The 25,860-nt window shown below is 36.7% G+C and overlaps 1 protein-coding gene across 1 annotated transcript in view; it reads left to right on the top strand.

Moving 5' to 3' along the window:
* Positions 1–24,469, top strand: part of LOC138308959 (E3 ubiquitin-protein ligase MIB2-like) — a 35,559-nt gene extending 11,090 nt beyond the window's left edge. Inside the window, exons 7-18 of the mRNA XM_069250021.1 lie at positions 323–427; positions 807–911; positions 1,202–1,361; positions 1,760–1,920; positions 2,159–2,307; positions 3,307–3,463; positions 3,934–4,088; positions 7,074–7,255; positions 18,473–18,552; positions 21,023–21,201; positions 21,732–21,943; positions 22,217–24,469. Coding sequence (XP_069106122.1) covers positions 323–427; positions 807–911; positions 1,202–1,361; positions 1,760–1,920; positions 2,159–2,307; positions 3,307–3,463; positions 3,934–4,088; positions 7,074–7,255; positions 18,473–18,552; positions 21,023–21,201; positions 21,732–21,943; positions 22,217–22,263 — 1,692 coding nt within the window. The 3' untranslated portion in view covers positions 22,264–24,469. The remainder of the gene's footprint in view (positions 1–322; positions 428–806; positions 912–1,201; positions 1,362–1,759; positions 1,921–2,158; positions 2,308–3,306; positions 3,464–3,933; positions 4,089–7,073; positions 7,256–18,472; positions 18,553–21,022; positions 21,202–21,731; positions 21,944–22,216) is intronic.
* Positions 24,470–25,860: the final 1,391 nt, after the last annotated feature.

Raw genomic sequence — 25,860 nt, 5'->3', positions numbered from 1 at the left:
ATATCAACAACTTTGATTATAGTTTGTATTCTCCTGCCTTTCCAGGAATATCAACAACTTTGATTATAGTTTGTATTCTTCTGCCTCTCCAGGAATATCAACAACTTTGATTATAGTTTGTATTCTCCTGCCTCTCCAGGAATATCAACAACTTTGATTATAGTTTGTATTCTCCTGCCTCTCCAGGAATATCAACAATTTTGATTATAGTTTGTATTCTCCTTTCTCTCTAGGAATACGAACAACTTTGATTATAGTTTGTATTCTCCTGCCTCTCCAGGAATACGAACAACTTTGCTACGATGAATCTTTTTGTTGGTAGTTACCAGGAAGAGTTGGCACCATAGTAAAGTTTACACGATCTGGTGATCCGCAAGTGGAGATAGGTGGGGACAAGTGGATCCTTAATTCGGAAACTTTGGTCAAGGTACTAAATTGATCTTGTTCTTTCAACTCTGCTTATTTTATATCTTCCATATTTAACTCAAGCAGAACGGAAAAAATAATTGAGTGTTCTTTTCAGAAGATGGGAAAACATTTTAGCTAGCACAGATGAAACGGTTCTGGGTTGAGTTCTCCGATCTGTGAAATTGCTTTTCGCTTAGCATTCAGAGATAACCCTTTGGTGTGCTCTCCTCCTATAATTCATAAGCTATAACAGGGATACAACAACCTGTAATCTTCGCCATCACATTGAGACACGAAGGATCATTCTCTCACGGGCGATATATGGTTTGGGAAATGATACCTATTTTAAATTGAGCTAAGCTGTTTAACAAAGTAGAACCAAGGATTATACATTCCAGGTTGACGATATCAAAATTGGAGACATTGTCTTGGTGTCAGATGACCAGGAACTTGTGGAATTGTTACAAGTGGATCACGGTGGCTGGGTGGATGATATGAAAATCGTAAGTTCTTCATTTAAGAAATAATTGTTCACTTGACGCGATCAAGAGTCATTTATATTTGTAATAATCAGTTCATACTCTATCATTTTAAACAGTTTACCAATCGTAATGTAAGGTTTGGCCAGAATGATTTGACCACGTGTCCCTGATGAGATTGATGATGTCATTAAAAGAATTGTCCAATTTTTGTTGGTTATTTTAGATAAATGGCTCAAAGATCAATTAAGCGATTTAACATATAAATTACAACAGTAACAGAAGTTACTGCTACTGTGATATTGTCCCTACAGGTACTTGGTAAAGCAGGAAAAGTAGTACGGATCACTCCTAGGGAAGACGTGGTAGTAGCGTTCGGGAGGAAAACCTTCGTGTTTCATCCTGCCTGCCTAACGCCAGACCCTGACGAGGAGATATTCGAAATTAACAACCCTACTAGGGTTACTGTTCAGTGTAAGTTTAACTCGTTTTTGTAAAAGTATAATATCACGACATCTCCATATAAACAATATTTTATCGGTCATTGCGCGAACAAACCATGAAGACATTATGCACATAACACATACATGTATATTTATTTGTATTTACTAGCAAATAGAAAAAATAAGCAATAATCACCTGGATACAGCAACACAGTATAGAGAACTTGACGTTCGGTGTATGAAGGCAAGGTGCGTCTTTTGAGAGACTGCGGTATATTCGTGTTATGTTTACTTGTATAGTGGGGCTGTTTGACTGATAGTACAAATAATGATGTTAGTTTTTCTGTTTGTACAGCGGGCGCTAGTTTGGATGTTGTCATTTGTTTACTGATGGTACAAATACTGATGATAGTTGTACTATTTGTACAGCGGGCGCTGGTTTGGGTGATGTACTTGGTCTACTGATGGCACAAATGCTGGTTGATGCCGTAGAGCAAAGTTCAAATTCTGCTCCCGAACATTTCCTACGTGTAGCTGCTAGAGGCAACAATGATCTGACAGAAAAGTTTCTAAAATCTCAGCCGCAACTAGTAAGACACATATCACATTTTTTTCTTCAAAAATTCTTTCAAAAGATATTTCATTTCGAAGTTTGAATAACATTAAAATCTTTCGCAAGGATGGACACTCAAACTCTTTTTAAATAATATTCTGTATACTCAATAGCAACCTTCTATTTTCAGGCCATATCATATTCATATATTTTGTTACCTGTTTTTTGATACTAAAATTATATATATTTTGGTAATTAGTACCTTCTTATTGAAGGCAAACCAGGTAATCAGCGGAAGTACAGCTCTCTTCCTATCAAGTCACGATGGGCACGACTCGGTGGTTAGGACACTTCTGAGATATAAGGCCAATACTGAACTGACAGGTGACCAGGGAAGTACACCGCTGCTTGCCGCCGTGGTTGGGTCAGTAGAGAAATGTTTTCTTCGAGAAACATATTTTTTAAACATAACATACAAGTTAATATATGTGTTATTTGGAGATTAGATATTCAAGAGTCAAGAGTCAAGAAGTTTTATTTAGAGTCGCATACACGAGGAAACATAATAACATTAGCATTGTAGTGCTATTCTTGCGACAAACATATGTAAACATATCACAGTACAAACAGGTAATATATATATAGACAGGCAACAATTTAACTATAGCAAGCATGCAATAGATAAATGATATTTAGTTGGAAACAGTTATCACAGTTTAGCAGAAATAAGAAAATTTAATTTAAAGGTAATAACTTAATAATTACACTTGTATGTCACACAAATGTTACACAAAATAGGTTAAGACACTGAAGTGTAATGTACATAAATCCTAATATAGCAAAGTGTAAAAAATTACAGGATATTGTTATTACAGGTAATAAGAAGCTTAATGAGATAGCAGACGTAATTTGTTGTTTCATATAGCTTTGCATTCTATCAAAAGATGAAGTTATTTTAGGATGTCTGACATGTGGGATCTATTCAGAGAAAGTTTGAGTTCCGTCTCCTTGTACAGGTGAAAGTATTGCTGTATGTTGTCTCAATGTACTCTGCTGATGAGACCCACTCAATTTTATCTGGACGTTAGGGAGGAGCAGAAACTACCATTTGATAGACTTATAGTATACCTCGACCAGGAAAAGAACCGCGTTCTCTCTCTCAGGGGCAAACGCTAATTAAGAGGTCAACAATTCTTGGTAATCTGGGAGACATTTGGGGGAATGAAGTCAATGAAAAAGAAAACCAGAAAATATAGATAGAAAAATCTCAAACCGGTAAAATTACGGATATCCCCATCAGGGGTTAGAGAATAGCGGATCTAAATGTTAGTCAGAGCATGGTCTCTAGTGGATAGCAATAGGTCAGTTATGCACACAGTTGAGTCTTGGCATATTATTTAAATAAGATTGTTTAACAAAACAGTAAACAGATCAGTACGGTCATGATACTATTGGACGCCGGTGCAAATGTCAACTTCGCTAACCCCAAAGGTCGTACCGCTCTCCACATTTCATCAAAAGCCGGGCAGCACGAGATAGTCACGACTCTTATTGACAGAAAATGTGACGTCAACCCTCAGGTGGGATATGTTATGGTAGAATATTAAGAAGTATACATTGTATATACGTTACGCTTTATATGCTCTCCTATCCATATCGTGAGAACTTTTTATGACTTAAAACTGTTTTCGGACAAGACAAATTTTAAAATTCTTTATTAATTTTTGTTAAAACGAATCAAAAATTTTCAGTTATTCAATTCGGTAACAGTATTTTTGAAATGGTAAGGGACAAGAAGTTTTGTCTAATCACAGCAAAAACGACATCAGTAGTTGCTATGTTGAAATAGGAAACCTTCGCTACACGAGTTTCTGTTAAAAACAAAGTTGACCGTGCGAATTCTCTATTTAAAGGGACCAAGACCGATAATGTACTAGTATGCCATACTATACATTCCAACATTAGAATGTTGAAAATTAGTTACAACAATTTAGGGCATTAAGAACACTATCTTTTAGTCTATTTAAGTTTATGACATTTCTATTATGAGGATATTCTTGGGAACACGCCGCTTCATGACGCCATATTTGAGGATCATGACGAGGTCATTGATTTACTGGTAAGACATTCGGGACTCGATTTACAAAAGCAGAATAAACGAGGAATGAATGTTCTACACTGGGCGTCGTATCATGATAGACCGTAGTAAGTATACCGAATTGAATAAAACTTTTATCACATAAGTTGAAATTCGTACAGTGATAATGGATAGCTTCGAAAAGGGGAAACATTTCTCCTTTCCTAAATCCGTAATCACAAGCTCACATGAAATGATGATTTACTATTTTCAACAAACATATTTAATGGATTTGCAGATGTACTCCTCTGAGAAGTCAAAATTGTTTTGTATTAATTTTTTTCTCAGATAGATTTTTGGAAATAGGAATTCATACCATAAAAGAAAATGGAAGAAAAAACATATGTCCGTGTGCTCGTTATTTTTTTTTAGCTTTTTGAGCTTCAAAATGCGCCATTTTCAGCCATTTTTGCCAAATTTAACTTTAAAAAAAAAGGTTCTGGTATAAACTTTTGTCAATATTTTGTATATCAATAGGGAAAGGGTTGTTCTTTCTAAATTAGGCAGAAAATTTGGGGTCCGTGTTCTTACATTTTTGCCCCATTTAAATATTTTTTATTTTTCAATATTTAAAGTAAAAATTAAAAGTGCTCAAATTACCATTAAATGTGAACATAAAGTGACAAAAGTTTATCTTAATTACCACGAACCAAGTAAAGAGTTTATAGCACAAATTAGCTCGATACAACGAAAAATGCTGGAAAAGTGATGATTTAAGTAAAAATAATTTAAGTAAATATAAAATGGTAAAACTGTGGCTCTACCCAAAGCGAAAAAAGGCAATTTCAAAATGGCCGCCAAAATGGCAATTTCTTAAAAACCCCGTATATAAATAATCTTCTAAGAATAGAAATGTCAATTTTTGACAAAATTTGCAACTGGCAATATAGGCCATGGGCTAGGAGGGTCCCACATGCACCACCCTCCCCAAAACTCCTAACCAATATTGTTTCTTAACCCTTATAACCCTTTGATCACAAATCAAAATGTTAACATTGCATAAGTTGGGGTGAACTTCCGGTTATAAAGATGGCCGCCATCTCGAATTTCACTAAAAAATGAAAATTAGTCATAACATTGACATTTTTCAACTGAAGTAGACAAATGAGGTATCAAAATGACCACAATAGAACAACAAATACATTTCAGGACCAAATTATCCAATACATGTAGTGATTTGTACGCAGAAAATGAAACAATAAGATTTTAAGCTCAAAAATGGTGATATATAGCAATTTAGTCATATTTGCTTGACGCAGCAAAAATGTTTTCCAACAGCAAACAATTATTTCTTATCAGTTTTTTACCACTTATCAATCAGTTTAAACAACAACAACAACAAAAACCAATGTTTACATTGTACAAGTTCCGTTATGACGTCATCAAAATGGCCGCCATCTCGAATTTCACTAAAAAATGAAAAATAGTCATAACATTGACATTTTTTAACTGAAGTAGACAAATGAGGTATCAAAAAGACCACAATAGAACAACAAATACATATCAGGACCAAGTTATCCAATACATGTAGTGATTTTTACGCGGAAAATTAAAAAATAAGATTTAAAACTCAATAGTGGTGATTTTGAGGCAGCAATAATATTTCCCAACAACAAATCATTATTCGTAATCAGTTATTTGATATCTTATCAATCAGTAAAAACAACAACAAAAACAAAAATATATGTCATTTTTAGTGAAATTCGAGATGGCGGCCATCCTGATGACGTCATAACCGGAAGTTCATCCCAACTTATGCAATGTTAACATTTTGATTTGTGATCAGTGGGTCGTAATGGTTAAGAAAAATATTGGTTCGGAGGTTTTTTTTCGGGTGTGCATGTGGGATCCTGCTAGCCCATGGCATACAGATATTGATATCTTGTATTTGAAAATCTCAACTTTTTTTAACCCACCATCATCAGATGGTGGACTATTCAAATCGATTGTTATCCGAGGTCCGTCCGTCCGTCCTTCCGTCTGTCCTTCCGTCCATTACCATATCTTATTACTGCTATATTTCAGAAAGGTCTGACGGGATCGTCCTCAAGTATTATTTGTAGGTTCCCCTAGGGCCTTAGTTGTGTATATTGCATTTTGGAACCAATCGGTGAAAAAGATGGCAGCCAGGCAGCCATCTTTGATTTTGATAGTTAAATTTTGTTACTGCTATTTCTCTGAAAGTACTAAAGGGATCTCTCTCAAATTTCATATGTATGTTCATCCTAGTGCCCTAGTTGTGTATATTTTATTTTGGGACCAATCGGTCAAGAAGATGGCTAACAGGCCGCCATCTTGCATTATTATGATTGAAGTTTGTTATTACTATTTCTCACCAAATGCTGAAGCGATCTGTCTCATATTTTATATGTAGGTTCCCCTGGTTGTGCATATTGTATTTTTGAACCGATAGGTCAACAAAATGGCCGGGAGGTACCTATCCTGGATTTTGATATTGAAGTTTGTTACTATTATATATCTCAGAAAGTAATGAAAGGATCTTTCTCCAATTTCATATGTAGTAAAAGTTTAAAAAGCAGAGAAAAGATCCCTCTTAATTGCCAGACGTAGATAATTATTTCGTGGGCGTCAAGATTACTCTGGGTAACTTGTTGATCTATGTCGAAACGAGACTTCAACGGTACTGAAACCTCAAAAGAATACAGCCTTAAAACAAGAATGAAATTTAAATCAAATTTGCAATTTTTCTGTCAGTTTAATTCGCCATCTTTAGTCTCTGCCTAGTTATAAAGTCAACTGATGCCTCCTTTGACGTATGCTAACATATTTTTTGGTTATTCAAGATAACAAAAGTATTTTCTGAAGGAGAAAAATAACGATAAGTGAAATTCACTACGTACTTCGATCATTCCTCTTTAAGAAAAGAGGAATATAAAGTACTGTAGTATTTTGTCAGCGAATGCATACGACTATAAAACAGGTGACCATTATATATATTCCCCGACCTTGTCTTGACCGACCTTGTAAATATTTTAAGGTTATATATACATGTATGTATTTTTTTTTATCTTTATACGTATATCTTTTAACAGTGCTGCAGATAAAATCATCGGTCAATGCAAGAGGTTGACCGATGTCCAGAAGGAGGATGGTTTTGCGGCATTACATATTGCTGCTGTCAATAACAATATTAAAGTGGCTTCCCACCTCCTTGTCAAGGTAAGTCCGTTATATCTATCAACTTTAAAGTGGCTTCCTACCTCCTTGTCGAGGTAAGTCCGTTATATCAATATGTAAGTGACTTCCCACCTCCTTGACAAGGTAAGTCCGTTATATCAACATTAAAGTGTATTCCTACCTACTTGTTAAGGTAAGTCCGTTATATCTATCAACTTTAAAATGTCTTCCTACCTCCTTGTCGAGGTAAGTCCGTTATATCAACATTAAAGTGACTTCCCACCTCCTTGTCAAGGTAAGTCCGTTATATCAACATTAAAGTGACTTCCCACCTCCTTGTCAAGGTAAGTCCATTATATCAACGTTAAAGTGACTTCCTACCTCCTTATCAAGGTAAGTCCATTATATCAACGTTAAAGTGACTTCCTACCTCCTTATCAAGGTAAGTCCATTATATCAACATTAAAGTGACTTCCCATCTCCTTGTCAAGGTAAGTCCGTTATATCAACATTAAAGTGACTTCCTACCTCCTTGTCGAGGTAAGTCCGTTATATCAACATTAAAGTGACTTCCCATCTCCTTGTCGAGGTAAGTCCATTATATCAACATTAAAGTGACTTCCCACCTCCTTGACAAGGTAAGTCCGTTATATCAACGTTAAAGTAACTTCCTACCTCATTGTCAAGGTAAGTCCATTATATCAACATTAAAGTGACTTCCCATCTCCTTGTCGAGGTAAGTCCATTATATCAACATTAAAGTGACTTCCTACCTCCTTGTCGAGGTAAGTCCGTTATATCAACATTAAAGTGACTTCCTACCTCCTTGTCAAGGTAAGTCCATTATATCAACATTAAAGTGACTTCCCATCTCCTTGTCGAGGTAAGTCCGTTATATCAACATTAAAGTGACTTCCTACCTCCTTGTCGAGGTAAGTACGTTATATCAACATTAAAGTGACTTCCCACCTCCTTGTCGAGGTAAGTCCATTATATCAACATTAAAGTGACTTCTCACCTCCTTGTCAAGGTAAGTCCGTTATATCAACATTAAAGTGACTTCCTACCTCCTTGTCAAGGTAAGTCCATTATATCAACATTAAAGTGGCTTCCCACCTCCTTGTCAAGGTAAGTCCATTACATCAACATTAAAGTGACTTCCCAGCTCCTTGTCAAGGTAAGTCCATTACATCAACATTAAAGTGACTTCCTACCTCCTTGTCAAGGTAAGTCCGTTATAGAAATCAACATTAAAGTGACTTCCTACCTCCTTGTCAAGGTAAGTCCATTATATCAACATTAAAGTGACTTCCTACCTCCTTGTCAAGGTAAGTCCATTATATCAACATTAAAGTGACTTCCACCTCCTTGTCAAGGTAAGTCCGTTATATCAACATTAAAGTGACTTCCCATCTCCTTGTCAAGGTAAGTCCGTTATATCAACGGTAAAGTGACTTCTCACCTCCTTGTCAAGGTAAATCCATTATATCAACATTAAAGTGACTTCCCACCTCCTTGTCAAGGTAAGTCCTTATATCAACATTAAAGTGACTTCCTACCCTTCCTTGTCAAGGTAAGTCCGTTATATCAACATTAAAGTGACTTCCTACCTCCTTGTCAAGGTAAGTCCGTTATATCAACATTAAAGTGACTTCCCACCTCCTTGTCAAGGTAAGTCCGTTATATCAACATTAAAGTGACTTCCCACCTCCTTGTCAAGGTAAGTCCATTATATCAACATTAAAGTGTCTTCCCACCTCCTTGTCAAGGTAAGTCCGTTATATCAACATTAAAGTGACTTCCTACCTCCTTGTCAAGGTAAGTCCGTTATAGACATCAACATTAAAGTGACTTCCCACCTCCTTGTCAAGGTAAGTCCATTATATCAACATTAAAGTGACTTCCCACCTCCTTGTCAAGGTAAGTCCGTTATATCAACATTAAAGTGACTTCCCACCTCCTTGTCAAGGTAAGTCCGTTATATCAACATTAAAGTGACTTCCCACCTCCTTGTCAAGGTAAGTCCGTTATATCAACATTAAAGTGACTTCCCACCTCCTTGTCAAGGTAAGTCCGTTATATCAACATTAAAGTGACTTCCTACCTCCTTGTCAAGGTAAGTCCATTATATCAACATTAAAGTGGCTTCCCACCTTCCTTGTCAAGGTAAGTCCATTATATCAACATTAAAGTGACTTCCTACCTCCTTGTCAAGGTAAGTCCGTTATATATCAACATTAAAGTGACTTCCTACCTCCTTGTCAAGGTAAGTCCATTATATCAACATTAAAGTGACTTCCCACCTCCTTGTCAAGGTAAGTCCGTTATATCAACATTAAAGTGACTTCCCACCTCCTTGTCAAGGTAAGTCCATTATATCAACATTAAAGTGACTTCCCACCTCCTTGTCAAGGTAAGTCCATTATATCAACATTAAAGTGACTTCCCACCTCCTTGTCAAGGTAAGTCCATTATATCAACATTAAAGTGACTTCCACCTCCTTGTCAAGGTAAGTCCGTTATATCAACTAAAGTGACTTCCCACCTCCTTGTCAAGGTAAGTCCATTATATCAACATTAAAGTGACTTCCCACCTCCTTGTCAAGGTAAGTCCATTATATCAACATTAAAGTGACTTCCCACCTCCTTGTCAAGGTAAGTCCATTATATCAACATTAAAGTGACTTCCCACCTCCTTGTCAAGGTAAGTCCATTATATCAACATCAAAGTGAATTCCCACCTCCTTGTCAAGGTAAGTCCATTATATCAACATCAAAGTGGATCCCCACCTCCTTGTCAAGGTAAGTCCGTTATATCAACATTAAAGTGATATCCTATATCAACTCCCCACCTCCTTGTCAAGGTAAGTCCGTTATATCAACATTAAAGTGACTTCCCACCTCCTTGTCAAGGTAAGTCCGTTATATCAACATTAAAGTGTACTTCCCACCTCCTTGTCAAGGTAAGTCCATTATATCAACATTAAAGTGACTTCCCACCTCCTTGTCAAGGTAAGTCCATTATATCAACATTAAAGTGACTTCCCACCTCCTTGTCAAGGTAAGTCCATTATATCAACATTAAAGTGACTTCCCACCTCCTTGTCAAGGTAAGTCCGTTATATCAACATTAAAGTGACTTCCCACCTCCTTGTCAAGGTAAGTCCGTTATATCAACATTAAAGTGACTTCCCACCTCCTTGTCAAGGTAAGTCCGTTATATCAACATTAAAGTGACTTCCCACCTCCTTGTCAAGGTAAGTCCGTTATATCAACATTAAAGTGACTTCCCACCTCCTTGTCAAGGTAAGTCCGTTATATCAACATTAAAGTGCTTCCACACTCCTTGTCAAGGTAAGTCCGTTATATCAACATTAAAGTGACTTCCCACCTCCTTGTCAAGGTAAGTCCATTATATCAACATTAAAGTGACTTCCCACCTCCTTGTCAAGGTAAGTCCATTATATCAACATTAAAGTGAATCCCCACCTCCTTGTCAAGGTAAGTCCGTTATATCAACATTAAAGTGGATCCCCACCTCCTTGTCAAGGTAAGTCCGTTATATCAACATTAAAGTGACTTCCCACCTCCTTGTCAAGGTAAGTCCGTTATATCAACATTAAAGTGTATTCCCACCTCCTTGTCAAGGTAAGTCCATTATATCAACATTAAAGTGACTTCCCACCTCCTTGTCAAGGTAAGTCCATTATATCAACATTAAAGTGACTTCCTACCTCCTTGTCAAGGTAAGTCCATTATATCAACATTAAAGTGACTTCCCACCTCCTTGTCAAGGTAAGTCCATTATATCAACATTAAAGTGACTTCCCACCTCCTTGTCAAGGTAAGTCCGTTATATCAATATTAAAGTGACTTCCCACCTCCTTGTCAAGGTAAGTCCATTATATCAACATTAAAGTGACTTCCCACCTCCTTGTCAAGGTAAGTCCGTTATATCAACATTAAAGTGACTTCCCACCTCCTTGTCAAGGTAAGTCCGTTATATCAACATTAAAGTGACTTCCCACCTCCTTGTCAAGGTAAGTCCATTATATCAACATTAAAGTGACTTCCCACCTCCTTGTCAAGGTAAGTCCGTTATATCAACATTAAAGTGACTTCCCACCTCCTTGTCAAGGTAAGTCCATTATATCAACATTAAAGTGACTTCCCACCTCCTTGTCAAGGTAAGTCCATTATATCAACATTAAAGTGACTTCCACCTCCTTGTCAAGGTAAGTCCGTTATATCAATATGTTAGTGACTTCCCACCTCCTTGACAAGGTAAGTCCGTTATATCAACGTTAAAGTGACTTCCCACCTCCTTGTCAAGGTAAGTCCATTATATCAACATTAAAGTGTCTTCCCACCTCCTTGTCAAGGTAAGTCCATTATATCAACATTAAAGTGACTTCCCACCTCCTTGTCAAGGTAAGTCCATTATATCAACATTAAAGTGACTTCCCACCTCCTTGTCAAGGTAAGTCCGTTATATCAACATTAAAGTGACTTCCCACCTCCTTGTCAAGGTAAGTCCATTATATCAACATTAAAGTGTATTCCCACCTCCTTGTCAAGGTAAGTCCGTTATATCAACATTAAAGTGACTTCCCACCTCCTTGTCAAGGTAAGTCCATTATATCAACATTAAAGTGACTTCCCACCTCCTTGTCAAGGTAAGTCCGTTATATCAACATTAAAGTGACTTCCCACCTCCTTGTCAAGGTAAGTCCATTATATCAACATTAAAGTGACTTCCCACCTCCTTGTCATAGGTAAGGCCGTTATATCAACATTAAAGTGACTTCCCACCTCCTTGTCAAGGTAAGTCCGTTATATCAACATTAAAGTGTATTCCCACCTCCTTGTCAAGGTAAGTCCGTTATATCAACATTAAAGTGACTTCCCACCTCCTTGTCAAGGTAAGTCCGTTATATCAACATTAAAGTGACTTCCCACCTCCTTGTCAAGGTAAGTCCGTTATATCAACATGTTAGTGACTTCCCACCTCCTTGTCAAGGTAATTCCGTTATAGATCAACCTTAAAGTGACTTCCCACCTCCTTGTCAAGGTAAGTCCATTATATCAACATTAAAGTGACTTCCCACCTCCTTGTCAAGGTAAGTCCATTATATCAACATTAAAGTGGATTCCCACCTCCTTGTCAAGGTAAGTCCATTATATCAACATCAAAGTGGCTTCCCACCTCCTTGTCAAGGTAAGTCCGTTATATCAACATTAAAGTGACTTCCCACCTCCTTGTCAAGGTAAGTCCGTTTATATCAACTTAAAGTGACTTCCCACCTCCTTGTCAAGGTAAGTCCTTATATCAACATTAAAGTGACTTCCCACCTCCTTGTCAAGGTAAGTCCATTATATCAACATTAAAGTGACTTCCCACCTCCTTGTCAAGGTAAGTCCGTTATATCAACATTAAAGTGACTTCCCACCTCCTTGTCAAGGTAAGTCCGTTATATCAACATTAAAGTGACTTCCCACCTCCTTGTCAAGGTAAGTCCGTTATATCAACATTAAAGTGTACTTCCCACCTCCTTGTCAAGGTAAGTCCGTTATATCAACATTAAAGTGACTTCCCACCTCCTTGTCAAGGTAAGTCCATTATATCAACATTAAAGTGACTTCCCACCTCCTTGTCAAGGTAAGTCCGTTATATCAACGTTAAAGTGACTTCCCACCTCCTTGTCAAGGTAAGTCCGTTATATCAACTTAAAGTGACTTCCCACCTCCTTGTCAAGGTAAGTCCATTATATCAACATTAAAGTGTATTCCCACCTCCTTGTCAAGGTAAGTCCATTATATCAACATCAAAGTGGATCCCCACCTCCTTGTCAAGGTTAGTCCATTATATCAACATCAAAGTGGATCCCCACCTCCTTGTCAAGGTAAGTCCGTTATATCAACATTAAAGTGTAAATCCACCTCCTTGTCAAGGTAAGTCCGTTATATCAATATTAAAGTGTATTCCCACCTTCTTGTCAAGGCAAGTCCATTATATCAACATTAAAGTGACTTCCCACCTCCTTGTCAAGGTAAGTCCGTTATATCAACATTAAAGTGACTTCCCACCTCCTTGTCAAGGTAAGTCCGTTATATATATCAACTTTAAAGTGGCTTCCTACCTCCTTGTCGAGGTAAGTCCGTTATATCAACATTAAAGTGACTTCCCACCTCCTTGTCAAGGTAAGTCCGTTATATCAACTAAAGTGATTCCCACCTCCTTGCAAGGTAAGTCCTTATATCAACTTAAAGTGACTTCCCACCTCCTTGTCAAGGTAAGTCCGTTATATCAACGTAAAGTGACTTCCCACCTCCTTGTCAAGGTAAGTCCGTTTATATCAACATTAAAGTGACTTCCCACCTCCTTGTCAAGGTAAGTCCATTATATCAACATTAAAGTGACTTCCCACCTCCTTGTCAAGGTAATCCGTTATATCAACTAAGTGACTACTCCTTGTCAAGGTAAGTCCGTATATAAAGTGACTTCCCACCTCCTTGTCAAGGTAAGTCCGTTATATCAACTTAAAGTGACTTCCCACCTCCTTGTCAAGGTAAGTCCGTTATATCAACGGTTAAAGTGACTTCCCACCTCCTTGTCAAGGTAAGTCCGTTATATCAACATTAAAGTGACTTCCCACCTCCTTGTCAAGGTAAGTCCATTATATCTATCAACATTAAAGTGACTTCCCACCTCCTTGACAAGGTAAGTCCGTTATATCAACGGTAAAGTGACTTCCCACCTCCTTGTCAAGGTAAGTCCGTTATATCAACGTTAAAGTGACTTCCCACCTCCTTGTCAAGGTAAGTCCGTTATATCAACATTAAAGTGACTTCCCACCTCCTTGTCAAGGTAAGTCCATTATATCAACATTAAAGTGACTTCCCACCTCCTTGTCAAGGTAAGTCCATTATATCAACATTAAAGTGACTTCCCACCTCCTTGTCAAGGTAAGTCCGTTATATCAACATTAAAGTGACTTCCCACCTCCTTGTCAAGGTAAGTCCGTTATATCAACGTTAAAGTGACTTCCCACCTCCTTGTCAAGGTAAGTCCATTATATCAACATTAAAGTGACTTCCCACCTCCTTGTCAAGGTAAGTCCGTTATATCAACATTAAAGTGACTTCCCACCTCCTTGTCAAGGTAAGTCCATTATATCAACATTAAAGTGACTTCCCACCTCCTTGTCAAGGTAAGTCCGTTATATCAACATTAAAGTGACTTCCCACCTCCTTGTCAAGGTAAGTCCATTATATCAACATCAAAGTGACTTCCCACCTCCTTGTCAAGGTAAGTCCGTTATATCAACATTAAAGTGACTTCCCACCTCCTTGTCAAGGTAAGTCCGTTATATCAACCTTAAAGTGACTTCCCACCTCCTTGTCAAGGTAAGTCCGTTATATCAACGTTAAAGTGACTTCCCAACTCCTTGTCAAGGTAAGTCCATTATATCAACATTAAAGTGACTTCCCACCTCCTTGTCAAGGTAAGTCCCGTTATATCAACATCAGTGAAAGTGAATTCCCACCTCCTTGTCAAGGTAAGTCCGTTATATCAACATTAAAGTGACTTCCCACCTCCTTGTCAAGGTAAGTCCGTTATATCAACATTAAAGTGACTTCCCACCTCCTTGTCAAGGTAAGTCCATTATATCAACATCAAAGTGACTTCCCACCTCCTTGTCAAGGTATCCGTTTAGGTAAAGTCCCACCTCCTTGTCAAGGTAATATCCTTACATATCAACTTAAAGTGACTTCCCACCTCCTTGTCAAGGTAAGTCCGTTATATCAACATTAAAGTGACTTCCCACCTCCTTGTCAAGGTAAGTCCGTTATATCAACATTAAAGTGACTTCCCACCTCCTTGTCAAGGTAAGTCCATTATATCAACATCAAAGTGACTTCCCACCTCCTTGTCAAGGTAAGTCCGTTATATCAACGTTAAAGTGACTTCCCACCTCCTTGTCAAGGTAAGTCCGTTATATCAACATTAAAGTGACTTCCCACCTCCTTGTCAAGGTAAGTCCGTTATATCAACATAAAGTGACTTCCCAACCTCCTTGTCAAGGTAAGTCCATTATATCAACATTAAAGTGACTTCCCACCTCCTTGTCAAGGTAAGTCCGTTATAGACATCAACTTAAAGTGACTTCCCAACTCCTTGTCAAGGTAAGTCCATTATATCAACATTAAAGTGTATCCCCACCTCCTTGTCAAGGTTAGTCCATTATATCAACATCAAAGTGGATCCCCACCTCCTTGTCAAGGTAAGTCCGTTATATCAACATCAAAGTGGATCCCCACCTCCTTGTCAAGGTAAGTCCGTTATATCAACATTAAAGTGTAAATCCACCTCCTTGTCAAGGTAAGTCCGTTATATCAATATTAAAGTGTATTCCCACCTTCTTGTCAAGGCAAGTCCATTATATCAACATTAAAGTGTATTCCCACCTCCTTGTCAAGGTAAATCCATTACATCAACATTAAAGTGACTTCCTACCTCCTTGTCAAGGTAAGTCCGTTATATCTATCAACATTAAAGTGACTTCCTACCTCCTTGTCGAGGTAAGTCCGTTATATCAACATTAAAGTGACTTCCCACCTCCTTGTCAAGGTAAGTCCATTATATCAACATTAAAGTGACTTCCACCTCCTTGTCAAGGTAAGTCCGTTATATCAACATTAAAGTGACTTCCCACCTCCTTGTCAAGGTAAGTCCATTATATCAACATTAAAGTGACTTCCCACCTCCTTGTCAAGAGGTAAGTCCGTTATATCAACATTAAAGTGTCTTCCCACCTCCTTGTCAAGGTAAGTCCATTATATCAACATTAAAGTGGCTTCCCACCTCCTTGTCAAGGTAAGTCCATTATATCAACATTAAAGTGACTTCCTACCTCCTTGTCAAGGTAAGTCCGTTATAGACTCAACATTAAAGTGACTTCCACCTCCTTGTCAAGGTAAGTCCATTATATCAACATTAAAGTGACTTCCCACCTCCTTGTCAAGGTAAGTCCGTTATATATCAACATTAAAGTGACTTCCCACCTCCTTGTCAAGGTAAGTCCGTTATATCAATATGTTAGTGACTTCCAACCTCCTTGACAAGGTAAGTCCGTTATATCAACGTTAAAGTGACTTCCCACCTCCTTGTCAAGGTAAGTCCATTATATCAACATTAAAGTGACTTCCTACCTCCTTGTCAAGGTAAGTCCATTATATCAACATTAAAGTGACTTCCTACCTCCTTGTCAAGGTAAGTCCATTATATCAACATTAAAGTGACTTCCCACCTCCTTGTCAAGGTAAGTCCATTATATCAACATTAAAGTGACTTCCCACCTCCTTGTCAAGGTAAGTCCGTTATATCAACATTAAAGTGACTTCCCACCTCCTTGTCAAGGTAAGTCCGTTATATCAACATTAAAGTGACTTCCTACCTCCTTGATCAAGGTAAGTCCGTTATATATCAACATTAAAGTGACTTCCCACCTCCTTATCAAGGTAAGTCCATTATATCAACATTAAAGTGACTTCCTACCTCCTTGACAAGTTAAGTCCATTATATCAACGTTAAAGTGACTTCCCACCTCCTTGTCAAGGTAAGTCCATTATATCAACATTAAAGTGACTTCCCACCTCCTTGTCAAGGTAAGTCCGTTATATCAACATTAAAGTGAACTATTTGAATCATCAAAGGTGACCCAATTATCATTCATTCACAGGGTTGATTTTTTTGAAATATTTAATTTCCAAAGTTACAGGACTTGTAACACTAACATATCCAAAGCTTGAAATTGACGATGAATTTATCATTGTGTAGAGATCAATCACCAAACTTGTGCACCGGATACGTATCGATCATCCTCAAATTATTCTTATTATGCTGATAATTCGAATTCATTTACCTGCCACAGTTTTAGTTAACATTTTATGTATCTATTTTAATAACAAAATATGAGATTTAAAGTATTCACTTGTTTTTTTTTTCCGTATTTATCTCTCCTTAGATGTAATCAATGCGTATCGGTGAGTTGGGGGAGGGAATAGATGAAAGTGTATTGATGATTTTTATGTTTATTTCCATGGATTTATTATTTTACCGTGAATGACGTCAGGGGTACTTATGACGTCCCAAGAAGAGGCTCCACTGACAGGGGCAGCGGAGAATTTGATTTGGTAATAGCATTAACAGTTTACATTACAGGTTGGCTTGAAAATAACTGAAAACGGAAATATAACCATTAAAATGCCGTCTTGGGGGGATTGATGGTCCAATAATTCTCACAGGATTTGAGACAAATTAGTCATAACGCGTTTACGCGCGTTACTCAATTTGTCTGCAATCCGAGGAAAATTATAAGAAGGAAATTTAATGCTTAATTAGAAGGGCATTTTTTCCATTTTTTTTCATTGTCTTAGTTGTGATTTCATATATTTGATATGTCACATTTAATTCAAAACATTTATTTGTTTTTGTTTTTTTTTCTCAAAAAAAGGACTGCATGTATGTTGCTCGTTAAAATAATAATAATAAAACAATCTGACTATTTAGTAAATCGAGCACTGAACCTTCGGGTCAAGGTGCCACGTCTCAGCCATCTGATCCACACAACCTTGTTCCTTTGACTAGTTTTACATAAAATATTTTATCAATTACGTTTTTCTCTTTGTTCGGCACGAGCGATTCGGAGGACCATTTTTTGTGGAAAAGATTAAATTTGTATTTTATTACGCTGAATAAAATGAGCCATAGAAAAAATTGATCTGATGCGCTCTATATTGAAAGAGGATTTTAATACGGGAAAATTCCCACTAAAGTCACAAATCGCAATTATTTCATGAATTATCTACGTTAATTAGCAAATTAATTTTTCCCAAATAAGACCATTAATATATCAGATGTGAAGTAAATGTTTTCATTACCTTCATATTTTGATATTTATTTTTGAATTTTCAAAACGGTCATCATCTGTAGGTCGAAACGGGCCGATATGCGCCAAACTTCAAATATCGAAGCCAACAATTTGTATGCAGGGGGTTCTGATAACAAAATTGGCATGTTGTATATTTGGCACCTTCATCGGTTTTGTTGTATTCGCTGATTGTCCTATTAACATCCAGTGTAAGAACGTGTGGGGTTTAAAAGATGACCTACTGTCTATACAAGGCAACTGACTTCGTGGGATTCAAACTAGCTACCAAGAGTAAGAATGTAACCACTCGGCCACAGCGGGCCTTTGTTCAGATGCAAATGGAATTAACATGCCTTTTGGTCTATGTTATTGATATTTAGGGGCAGAAGTGAACGCTCAGGATGACGAAGGCATGACGCCGCTACACTTTGTTGTCAAGAAAGGTACACTCCAGCAAGAGGTAAGTCAAACATTATGTACGTTAAGTTAGTACTGTATTGTTTATTTTGAGAACACATGCTTACGGGTTCCTTTACAATCAATTAAATTAAACCTTCATTCTATGTCACGCAATACTACTTTAATTACGATCTGATTATGTGACATTCCCTCCCCACAGATAACACTCATTTAAGGCTGTCCGTAAATGACCCTGCCTGTCACTGGAATGTTAATTCTAATAATCTAATCAAACTCAACTAGAACTGTTACCAGAGTGGACGACTAATATTCCCTTCCACAAAGGTGGGGTTGCCAAATCCGCCCAAAAGGCCCTAAAATGATGTTTTCTAACAATACTTTGGGTATGTGGCAAACGGACCCCTTGTGTTCACCTTTTGAACATTTTTTTTTCTTCCATTTTTCAATCATTTTTGTTAATAAATGATACTCCATTCTTTATTCTTTCATACCTACGGGTGTAATACTAGCTGGTCCAGGGCAATACACTCATGTCGCCTGAGGCTGTATTACATGTCTACCCATGCAATAAAGCCTCGACACGTCGTGGCGTCAACAAAATCTCTATTTCCTCGGTAAAATTTAAACATTTTTTCCCACAAATATGACTTGTTTTACTATAAAAGATGCAAACAATGGAATTGGTGTTGAAATGATCACGTAATTTTTATGTATGGAAAATTGACTTCTAGTCGTGGATTTCTTCGAATTTATTTCAAAATGGTGGGATATTATAGTTGTAAAATTGCAATAAAACGTCGAGGTATGAAAAAAATACTCTTTCATAAGTGGATATGAAGGATTGGGATATTCTACCCTCGGGATCACAAAATGCTGCAAAACACTCGGCAAGCCTCGGGTTTTACTACATTTTGTGACCCTCGGGTAGAATATCCCTATCCTTCTTATCCACATATTAAATGGGGGAAAACCCGTAACAGGGTGAAATGAGATGACAAAGAGCAAAGGTTTGGTTTTTTCCCAAAAGTGTTCATTTCTCCTTAAATTTGATTTTTCAAACACCTTTTTGTGTTGAAAATCTAAAATAAAGATTTTGGTTAATCAACCTGAGGTTTGCCGATTTTTTAGCTTAAAAATATAAAAAAAAAATCATTAATTGCATCCCGAAAAAAATCTGTAGCACTATATCCTATATGGAATGAAGGAATGCGCAGGCACCAAGGGCAAATACAAATTATTTTTATATTATTTTTGTGTTAATTAGACATATATATGCACGATTAAACACCAATATTGTTCAATTGATGAATATCATTTATGCTCTGTCGGTGGTGGAGCATCTTTAATCACCAGCTTTATTCTCCGCCTTCGCATTTAAAATGCATACACCATGCAAACACTTGTCCATCATCCGTACAATCAAATTAACTTATGACAATGAAAAAATTGGTTTCGGATGTATATTGCGTACGTAGACCTATACAGCCATGACATACAATCAACAGCTCATCTGTCATGCCATCAATAGGCAGTAACAATAACTTCTCGGGTGAAAATCAAATATGGCGGCTAGCTTCGCATCGGACCGCATCACTACTCTGTCAATGATACATAACCATTCCGTCTTGGTTTTGTTTTCGAAATAGATATTATTAATTTATGATCAAATTTTGAAATTGATAGGCGTCATTGTTATATTTTAAAGTTATATGTGCCGTAACTGGCCGAAAATTTGGACATGTTATTTTTTCTTCAATTATCTATTTAAAACCATAAGTTTTAATGAATAAAGCTGTGAAAATCATTCAAATGGACAGACAAACATATATAATGCCTTATAAACGTTAGTTGGAACCCATAGGTTATGCACTGTGAAATTCTTGTTTTTTTTTTATGCCTAATACACGTTTAGATGGAGACATACCTTCAGAAATCACTTTACAATTATTAATAATACTGTAAAAATGTGCAATGAAATTGTGGACAACAATATGACTTCATGGTCTGACCGTATGAACTCATTTCACTACACTGAAGATGTTAATATAATGATTTTTGGCAGTACTGCCAAAATCATTTTCAGCTCTCTTTTGTACTCGTAAAACTAAATCCTATACATTGAAAGTATTGTAATTCTCAAAATGTTGGTAACTTTTGGAGTTGAATAACATATTAAAAGCTCTTGATTCGTCACTATGAAAAATACGGCACATATAACTTTAATCAAACGCCAACTATAACGTTCAATAAGCGAAACTAGACTATTCATTGAAATATAACGCACTACATGTAGTCAATAGCTATTGAAATCGAGTTTTTATAACAGTCTGATTTGTTTCTTATTTTATTCCAAATTCAAGAATCATTAAAAAGAATATGTCAGTAGTTAAGTCCTTGTGTGGTGGATTAATTTTTATTTTATCAAATGTGCGAGTTGTTTTGACATTAATGTTTTATACTTATTGATAGATGCTTAAATGACGAAATACATCGATTCTGTATCATTTAAGCTTCTAACTGCACTTATGTCAAGTATGAAGGGCACCCAAGTGGAAAAGATCAAGATCGCGTGTCTTTTGGTTGAATCTGGCGCCAAAATTGATGTTCGGAACTCTTCTGGCAAAACTCCCATCGATATTTGTGATGACATAGCTGTGCGGAGAGCCATCGTCCTTTGTGCCGAGAAGAAGTAAGTAAAAACAAAATCAATTCGGGATATCAGTTTGCAATTTTATGCATTTTCATTTAGTATCTATAACACACAATTTCAAACAAAACATGTAAATGCCGTTAAATTATATCATATAAAAAACATAAATAAATATCTTACAGTAATAGTTAAAAAGGTTTTAGTCAGTTTTCTAATAACATAAAATTAACTTATATAATATGTGCATAATTTGACAGTATACTGGTTGGAGACAAATCGTAAAGAAAATACTTTAGTGTTTTTTTTTACTGGCGCTGTATTCCAAATGCAGTTCTTAAAACGGCTTTGTGTTTAGAAAGATGCCAAAATTACCAACCACAATTTTAATTTTAGAAGAAAATTCAATTTTTAGCATAAAAAATGCCAAATTTCAGTAAATCTTACCTCACAAGTACAGCATTAGTCAGGGGGAAGCATGATATCAGCTTTATTCTCAGATAAATAGTACCGATTCATATATCGTCTGCTTCCTATGATGCATAGTTTTGTTATTGGTTACTTTTTTTTAGAAAAATGCAAACACCAAGAGGTCGCCCTAACTCAGCCAGCAGAATTAGTGCAGTTTTCTCCTTAAGGAGCATCAACTGTTTAGAGTGCGGGGACAATCCGGCGGAAGTAACTTATGAACCATGCAAGCACAGGGCACATTGCATGCAATGTACCTCAGACTGCGACAAGTGTCCAGTCTGCTACAAAGATATCGAAATGCGAAAGGACAAAGGTAAGGTATTTCAGGCTATTTAATTGGATTATATCATTAAACATCTAATTGCCTCTTTCATTACTCATACTGCTCTCAAAAGTCGTATCTCTTTTGCCTTTGTATGCCTTGTTGTCGGAATCTAAATTGAATGTAGTTTCACTTTGTGTTCGGAATGTAAAAAGATATCGTTAAATGCTAGATACATGTAAAATACATGTATATGGCGGATTTCAGTTCAAGTTATACAACCTCATGCTTTGAAGATACATAATTCCATTTGTTTACTTTCAGATGGCTCTATTATCATCCCAGCTGTGAACTTCTGTAACCCACAGTAGAATTGGGATATGCATTTTTAAGATACTTTTCACAAGAATTCTCAAACATTAATGATTGCCGTGACATATTTTGAACTTTTATGCATCAGTCGTGGAAAATAATGCATTTCTTGATATTGATTTTTGTTGTTAGGTTTTGTTTATTTGTTTTGAAGATAATTTGCTCATTCTTAAAGATTAGGTAATAAAGTACCTAACAGATAATGAATTAATGAATTTATCTGGGGTCTTCATAACTTTTGGATGATCAGGGACTCTACCAACGTTGTTGTTCAAACATGAATGTTTTTGAGCATTGAAATGAGTTCTCCTGTAGAACACATTTGTTATGATATAGCGTTATTAGCATATTATGAAATCCTAAGAACGTAAACTCAAATATCTCAACTCTTCTTTTTTTAGTTTCCCGTTTAATACATGTATAACCAGATGGGAAATATCAGGCTTTGAGTTCCCATCTGGTCAAATATGCATACATTTCGGTCTAATAATTTAAAAGTAGTTTTTAGTTGAGTGGTCTTTATATTTCAATAGAATTATTGTGTTGACAAAACAGCATGTATTAAAAAATATTATCGCATAGTTTTCATTTGTTTGCTTTTTTCAAACCGTTTTGGGAGGACTAATATTCAGAAGCTGTTCCGTTTTTTTCAACTTGGTGACGTCAACAATAGCGCAAACGGGAAATTTAAAAGATATACACGTATGTAGTTTTGAATGTCATTAATCGTAAAGGAAATTTGATTAATAAAATGTTACGCGTTGGACATACAATTAATATATATCAAATCTGGTAACAATTTATGGCTTAAATATATTCTTTTTCTATAATACAAACGCTTGACTTGTGTGCATCATAACGGTATAAATAAATAGATAGATTATATTAATATCATCGAAAAGCATAATACATTTTAATAATGTTTGAATAAAAGAATTCCTATTAGTCAAATTGACAAGTTTATATAGAAAAATAACATTTTAGAGCATTATCTGTTTGGTTAAAACCATTAGCTTTGACTATTATTTACCATGATAGCCGAATAAGTCCTGAGGTTAAAATGACTAAATCTTTTAAAATATTTTATTTTTATATATAATTAAGTCGATTAAGTAAAGTCAATAATACAAGAGTATTCAGTGTTTACTTATAATAACATTTACAATGGTTCATAGGGTCCATTTTTGATACTATACATGCTCATATTGCTACTGACCCAGGCTGATGGGTGCAAGGAGCCAAAATCACATCTTTGTGTTATTTCGTATCATAACTGGGGTGAACGGTAAGGCCCCTTTTATACGTAGAAATATTGCTATTACTTAACTAATATTTGACTTGCATGTGTTGAAATGTAGCATACATATTTTTGTATTTGGTTTTAGTGTGTGGTATGATACTAACTAAACTGCTATACTTTATTATACTATACGTGACTTGGTGTCTTCGACTGCATGCTTAAGTAATGTAGCACTATACAAGACACAACACGAGTATACAACAGTCTCCCAAAATATGCACCATGCCACACAATGCATACATAGGAAGTCGTCCTTACATGACCCTTTCTGTCAATATGACATTAATTTAATCAAACAAACAAAAGACAGCCTGGCTTAAGGCGTCGTACAGCTAATACACGCCCGCCTGTCTGTCTGTCTGTCTGTCTGAAAACTGCCCAGTTAAGTCGCAACTATCTATAATAGACTCAATAAATTTTGACATAAAACATTATTGGGTGGAAGGATATCATATGTTTATAAGCCAAGAATTTGGATCAATAAGTTCTATTGTTTTTCTTACTATCCTGGATGAAGGCAAATCGATGATGTATAGATTGGGATTATTAAGAAGACGAAATATTATTAAATACAATATCTGTGTAATTATTTAGATTCTCTTTACGTTTTGTTTACAACATACTGTGAAGGTGAATTTACTATTTTGTTTATACCATAATCGGTCAGAGAGATTGGGCCCCTTTGCTTTGGGTGTTACCATATGACGTCTACTGAACTGTTCTTTTATTATCTTAGTGTAATTGGAGCTCATTTAAGTTTAATGTTTGGCTATTGTTGACTTCTTTGTAATATCAACTGTTATTTAGTTCATGTTATTGCTATTTCACAAATGATGTTTATCCATTTGACTGAATAAGTTTAAAACAAAATAGAAACATGTTCATTAAAATTGCTAAAACAATCACCTCAAATATTTTGTTTCCTTTTCTAAATGCCAAGAACATATAAGGTTATTTCAAAACAGTTTTTGCGATTGTTACATTTGCCCTTTCTTTAGAGAGAACGTAAACTGCCTACTTATGATGAAACTGATGATATTAACTGGACATACAGAGCGTTAGAATTGTATCTGCCCCACCTTTCCTCGTCGTTAATGACGACTATAGGTCCTCGGATCCGCGATAATATCCGATCCGATAAGTTCAGGATGGACTGTAGTTGGGATCTTGGCCAAGACAGCAACTAAATAACAATAACATTGTCCAGGTTAAGCGTTCGTCCATATGAGGAAGGTTCTAGGACCAAAACAGACGAATTTAAAAATAGTAGTGTCCATTTTAAGCGTTCACCTATGTCAGGAAGGCTCTAGGGCCAAGACCGAAGAAGTTAACAATAGTAGTGTCCATGTTAAGCATTTGCCCATGTGGGGAAGGCTCTTGGGCAAAGACAGACGAAGTTGACAATAGTAGTGTCCATGTTAAGCGGTCGCCGATGTGAGGAAGGCTCTAGGGCCAAGACAGACGAAGTAAATAATAGTACAATGGAGTGCCCATGTTGAGATGTCGCCCATGTGAGGAAGGCTCTGGGGCCAAAACAGACGAAATTAACAATCGTAGTGTCAATGTAAAAGCGTTCATTCATGTGAGGGGGACTTTAGGGCCATGACAGACGACGTTAATAATAAAAGTGTCAATGTTAAGCGTTTGCTAACGTGAGGAAGGCTCCAGTTACCAGACAGACGCAATTAATGATAGTACAATGTAGTGCCCATGTTTAGATGTCGCCCATGTGCGGAAGGCTCTGGGGCCAAAACAGCCGAAGTTAACAATAGCAGTGTCCATATAAAAGCGTTCGTTCATTTGAGGAAGGCTCTAGGGCCAAGACAGACTAAGTTAACAATAGTAGTGTCCATGTTAAGCGTTCGCCCTTGTGAGGAAGGCTCTAGGGCCAAAACGAAGTTAAAAAAGTAGTGTCCATATAAAGTGTTTGTCCATGTTAGGAAGGCTCTGGAGCCAAGACAGACGAATTTAACAATAGTAGTGTTTAAGTTAAAGCGTTCGACCATGTGAGGAAGGCTTTAGAGCCAAGACAGGCGAAGTAAAGAATAGCATTGTCAAGGTTAAACGTTCGCATCTGTGAGGATGGCTCTAGGGCCAAGATAGACGAAGTTTACCATAGCAGTGTCCATGTTAAGCGTTTGCCCATGTGAGGAATTCTCTAGGGAAGGTTCTAGGACAAAAACAGACGTAGTTTAAAATAATAGTGTCCATCTTAAGCGTCGGTACACGTGAGGAAATATCTAGGGCCAAGACAGACGAATTTAACAATAGAAGTGTCCACTTTAAGCCTTCGTCT

This window comes from Argopecten irradians, chromosome 1 (assembly GCF_041381155.1).
Source record: "Argopecten irradians isolate NY chromosome 1, Ai_NY, whole genome shotgun sequence".
In the NCBI taxonomy this organism is placed as follows: Eukaryota; Metazoa; Mollusca; class Bivalvia; order Pectinida; family Pectinidae; genus Argopecten; species Argopecten irradians.
This window is presented reverse-complemented; position numbering and strand designations above follow the sequence as displayed.